Source organism: Bufo bufo, chromosome 4, assembly GCF_905171765.1.
Source record: "Bufo bufo chromosome 4, aBufBuf1.1, whole genome shotgun sequence".
In the NCBI taxonomy this organism is placed as follows: domain Eukaryota; kingdom Metazoa; phylum Chordata; class Amphibia; order Anura; family Bufonidae; genus Bufo; species Bufo bufo.
Window position 1 is genome coordinate 467,416,020 of NC_053392.1, and position 6,000 is coordinate 467,422,019.

The following is a 6,000-nucleotide window of genomic DNA, read 5'->3' on the forward strand; positions in this document are numbered from 1 at the left end:
GTGGGTCTTCAGCTATTGTGACCCCCAAACTCACAGCACTGAGTTGCCTATTACAATTGCCAATCATTGATGTTCACAAGTACAATGTGCTTGCCAGTTGGCTGGAACTTTTAGCTAATCAATGTCATGGAGAAGAAACATCATTAATCAAAAATGGTTTTGCTTTTTGATGGATCAGGAAAAACATGGTAGATTAAAAGTACTGTGACCTTTCTTTATGGAGGTCGGCATAATTTTTTGATACTGAACTTCATATCTTCAGCGTACATCTACAAAGCCATAAAGGAGAACAATAAAATCCTGACAACTTTCAGGCGCCATAAGGGGGAGCTTACTGTTGTCAGATTTATAAAGCTCCTATTTAGCTCAATAATCAATCGTCAGAAAGCTTTCATAAATCTATTGCTATATTGAAAGTACTTTGGAGCTAAGTAACAGAAAAATAGTAATCAAACCTCTATAAAGATGCACAATAAAGAATCAAAATCACAATCAGAACAGAATGATAGACCTATTACTTAAAAAACCCAAAGATCCTCTGTATACAGAAAAACATAAAAGGGATTTTGTCACTTCAGCAAATAGCATTTATCATGTAGAGCAAGTTAATACAAGGCACTTACTAATGAAATGTTATTGTCCATATTGCCTCCTTTGCTGGCTGGATTCATTTTTCCATCACATTATACAATGCTCGTTTCCATGGTTACGACCACCCTGCAATCCTTCAGCGGTGGCCGTGTACACTATAGGAAACAGCACTGGTTTACACCCATGAACCCGACCACCAGAGAGGCCAGCACTTTTTTTTAATAGAATGTGCAAGCACGACCACCACTGATGGGTGGTCGTAACAATAGCAACTTTTTTTTTATAGTTATGTATATGGAGTTGCATCATGGCTAATTTTTGTTGTGTGATCTTTAGTTTTTACTGATATCATTTTGGAGTGTGTGAATTTATGATCACTTTTGATTACATTTTGTTTGGGGGGTGAAGCAAGAAAATGGTGAATTAGCCATTTTTTTTCTTTTTTTCCGTTAAGTAATTCACTGTATATGGGATAAATACATTTATATTTTAATAGTACAAGGTGATTCCTATAATGTTTTTTTTTTTTTTATTGTTAATTTTTATTATGTGGAAGGGAGGTGATTGACATTTTTATATTTTTTAATTTTGTAAATATTTGAAAAAAATATTTCTTTTTTTTTTCTTCTTTTTTTTTTTTTGTGCCCCTATAGGGGGCTTGAATATGTGATCTTCTGATTGTTTATACCTTACACTGCAATGTATGGTAGATTTACTATGTTCTTATGGAGCTCTGATCCCTGCAGGTCTCCATAAGAACTACAGTTGTAATAGGCTGGGCTTCTTCAGAGAGACCAAGGCTATTCATAGGAATGAACAGCTTTTTCGATCTTAGTGTGTGTAAGGCTTCATTCACGCGTCCGTGGAACACGGTCCGTGAGATACCGGCCTGGCATCCTACTTAGTGCAGGAGCGCACGGCGTCATTGGTTGCTATGACGCCGTGCGCTTTGTGCCTCCGCCGCAGTACAGTAATACACTCTGATAGATCCTATAGATCATACGAGTGTATTACTGTACTGCGGCGACGACACAAAGCGCACGGCGTCATAGCAACCAATGACGCTGTGCGCTACTGCACTAAGAAGGATGCCAGTCCGGTATCTCACGGACCGTGTTCCAATGACGTGTGAATAAGCCTAAGCCGTTTAGGCCCCTGGAGAGCAGCGCTCCCGGGGTAAGGCACCGTGGTTAAATGTCTGCGATTGCCATTATCACCAATCACCAACATTGCCTCCTAGTATGTGCTGTTTAATACATCTTTAAAGAACCTACGGCCGAATGTATATAGTTTTAGTGGTAAGAAATTGGTAAACCTTTTGACTTGGTGCACCATATCACAGAATTTGTGCTGAATTTGGAGAAGCTGAGTGGAAACATGCAGTTTTTGCTTTGTTTAAGAGGAACCTGTCAGCTCTGTTTTCTTCTCACTCTGGGGGCATAATAAAGTAGGGACACGCGTTGATTTCAGCATTGCCTTATGTGTATTTTTTGAGAACATACATAAGTGCGCAGCCAGCGTTGCAGGCAAGGAGTCCAATGATTTTCATGTTAGGTGATATTCATGTTAGCGCCCCCCCCCCCCCCCCCCCCACCTCCTACTCCTCCTCCTCCTCGTCTCCAGATGCTAATTGACTGATTTCTGCCCTTGACTGTGTGTAGGGAGGCTTCTGTCAATTAGCTGCTGGAGGGTGGGGGGAGCGTGCATATCATGAACATCACTGGACACCTTGCTGGCTGCATGAAAAGTTAAGATGTAAGTTCTTAAAACTGCTGCAGAAAGGCACATTGGCGTGTCTATCACTACTAGAATAAAAGAGCCGGCAGGAACTGCTAGGAAGCAGATACATTCAATTTTACCGATTTTATAAGCAGTGCAAGCACAACACATCATTATTTTTATTGCGACAGCTGCAAATATAATGGTATTTATACGTTTCTTGTATTTTGTATTTCACACAGATATTCCTGCTCACCTCAAACAGTAGCAGATCCTGCGCAATGATTCTAGACCAGGGATCTGCAGCTGTGGTGAAACTGCGACTTCCATCATGCACACAGAACTCCCATAGGAGTGAATGGAGCATGTTGGGAGTTGTAGTTTCACAACAGCTGGAGAGCCAGAGGTTGCTGACCCCTGTTTTAGACTGCCATCACACTTACAGGTGAATAGAACTGGTAATTGTTGTGAAATTAGGTTACAAAACCACAGCCCCCCTTTCTTTTTACATGGCTGTCAGTAATATACAGAAAAAAAATGGTGCAGCTAAGTGAATAAAGGTTTGATGCAAGATATTGTGTCTTTTGTCTGGTGTACAGATTTACATACGAGGAGGAGAAGGCCCATAGGAGAAGAACCTCCAGTGGGCCGCTGAAGAAGGGTGGACTCCCAGATTTAAGAGACTACTCAGCTCCTTATTATAGATGCATTGGGTGGCAGAGAGGAATTCTAGGTACAGAGGCATGTCAGCCACTTTCCCTGGGGACCTGCCTTCTTAAATTCATTACAAGCACCACATAATCAATCATCTTGAGCATATTGCTGCCTGCGTAGTATTTGCATGCAGCTGTACATTGCGGACCCAGAATGAATTTTACTGCTGGGCCCTAGGCGCCACAGTCCGACATTAAGACGAGCCCGTATACTTTTATTTTCCCGTAACCATGTGCTGTTGTAGACCTTCTAAATCATATTTAGAACTTAAGTGCCCTATAGATGGCAGTGTTCACTCATAAACGAATATACGGTACCGTCTATGTGCCTTCTCTATAAAGCTGGAGCAGACTCAGATCCAAATACAATCATTTTGCTATGCTGTTAATATAATATAAAATATGATTGCTATGTGCTATCTGTCTGTCTGTCTGTCTATAGGATGTATGTTAGGAAGCACATCCTGTCTCAATACTAGTCATTGGGACAGAGGTTTACAAACTTTTTTGCCCCTTAACTATTATATTTCCATAGTAATCCATTAAGGAACCCTTCCTTCTGTGCTTGCTGCTTGCTAAGCAGTGACCACAAAAAGTTGGGTTTATTACCTGGCAACAAGCATTGTCACCAGAAGCTCCTATTGGGGATCCGGCAATGTCACATACACTGGTGCTGAAGGTCTTCTGGCTAATTTCACTTCCACTCCCTCCTTTTCAAAGCAAAATCGGTCCTTGTTATCTGCATACAGTAATTGTAGAGGTGTTTTATATACACAGTATATATATATATATTATATATATATATATATATATATATATACATATATATATCTACAAAAATCAGCACCAAAGTCACTTGCCCACTGTGCCGTGATCACCAGATAAACATCCGGAATCAAACAAGCAAACAAAAGACCTCAGCATCGCAAGCTCCAAATGTGGCTCCAATCTGTTTATTCAGTCATGTCCACCATACAAAAATGTATTTTTGTATATGTATGTGTGTGTGTGTGTGTGTGTGTATATATATATATATATATATATATATATACACACATTTTTTTTTTTTTAAATAATAATATATACAAACACACACACAGTCTATACAAATCAACATGGGAAAAACAGACATGCTTTGAGTTAACCCATCATGATTCTGTATATTATATTATATCACCAGGTCGCTGAAAGTGAATAAAAAAAAAAAGTGAGAAATACGAAAGTAATCCTCAATGATAAACTGCTCTCTTTAGATTATAGTATTATTATGCATGCATTATATCTTGGATGTTTTATTACTGTTTCAGCACCATGGTCTGTAGTCTACAACCAATCAACAACCAGGGATGCAAAGAGTTACATGGTATCTACACAGTGTCCAGCTTGGGAAGTGGGCGTGCCATGCATCCTGCCCATGATGATATGTTGCCACCCTGCCTATTACATCCATATGCCCATTGAGCTTGAAAATTTGTGTCCTCATAAAGTCCCTGACTGTGTGTGTTATTGTGATGCTGTATCAGCAAGAGATTAATTCAGCAGTCTCCTCCACTTCTCACACTTCAGCCAGCATAGTATTCATTCAGCAATTACATCAACATCAAGGCTGAAGGTGAAAGGGATAGCAGAAGCAGAGCTGTGAGACAATTCATCCAAAGTACAGAAAACTTTACTACATGATGGGGGTTGTTGGTAAGAGGTATATATTGCATGTTCTTAGTCATTTTGCTAGAGGTACATACAGGGTGAGCAGGACAGTAGTAACCTCCAGTCATCCCACAAGAATAGATTGCCTCCTTGTCCTTGCCCTGCTTTAGCTTTTTCTATATGCACAGTCCTTTACCTTATACATCTGTCCCATCATTCTTTCTTCTCCAGCACCTGCTGTTCCTAATATATCAATCTCCCTGACCTTCACTTCCATGTTAATCTTCTAGGTGGCCTTACCAACTTCACTGTAATGGTTCATCAATGCCCTTTTTTTTTTAACACATTCACTGCTGGTCCCCCCTCCAATTTCCTGTTTTCATCCCATCCACTTACACATGCTTCTAGTACAGTGATAGCAGTCTGGTTTCTGACAAATGCTAATTACTTGGAAGCAGAAGCAATTGTGGTCTATATGAAGCTAAAAGTTTCCCCAGCATTTAAGGTGGAACCTCAACTTAAGGTAGAATGGATCATTGGTCTGCTTACCTGACAATAACATACATGACCAGAACGTTTCCAAAGAGCCCCACCACGCAGATCATGGAGTAGAGAGCTGTTATGATGATGGCTATAATGATGGAGTTGGTGTCCTCCTCAGGAAGCTCTCGCCCCTTGCACAGGTAGGACTGGTTGCCATCTAGCCTGGTTGTGTTACCCAAGGAGCCAACTGGACATCTCATGGTTGACAGTGAGCTATTGGCACCTAGCTCAAAGCTGTTGATGTTGAAGCTGTCAGGGAGCAACAAGGAACCGTTCGCAATGATGTCCATGTTGACAGCCGACAGAGATACTTGAGGGGTAAGACAAGCTAGGATGTGAGTGCTGGATCTCCAGTCCCTTCAGTCTCTCTCACATCTTCCTCCTCCTCTTCAGCTACTTCCCTCTCTCCCCCTCCTCTTCACAGTCACAGAGAGAAACCTTTCAGCAGGCTAGTAGCTAGGCAATGACAGAGATGGCAACATAAACCAAGGTCCTTGTAGAACTGAGTGGTCCTTGCAGCAGTGGTGCCCATGTGTTGATGTGTCTAGTGGTGGCTGCTACCTGCTGCATCTACATCCACACCACGCCTCTTAACTCATCATTACTAATCTTTCCGAGCATCTCAAGCTATCAGAGGAGGGATGTAACCACAAGACCAGGTTAGCAGAGCCCGGTGGCAATTTATGACACTCACTGAGGACAAATCAGTAGCTACCATGGCCAGGTGGCATGAACCAACTGTCCTACAGCTCTTTTAGTGTCATATAGAAGCCCCCCTGTAGATATA

At 41.3% G+C, this 6,000-nt stretch overlaps 1 protein-coding gene across 1 annotated transcript in view; it reads right to left on the minus strand.

Annotated features, from left to right (window-relative positions):
• The window catches only part of OPRM1 (opioid receptor mu 1), a 208,092-nt gene extending 202,358 nt beyond the window's left edge, over positions 1-5,734 (minus strand). Inside the window, exon 1 of the mRNA XM_040429486.1 lies at positions 5,220-5,734. Within this exon, the coding sequence (XP_040285420.1) occupies positions 5,220-5,503 (284 nt within the window). The 5' untranslated portion in view covers positions 5,504-5,734. The remainder of the gene's footprint in view (positions 1-5,219) is intronic.
• Between the last annotated feature and the right edge of the window lie 266 nt (positions 5,735-6,000).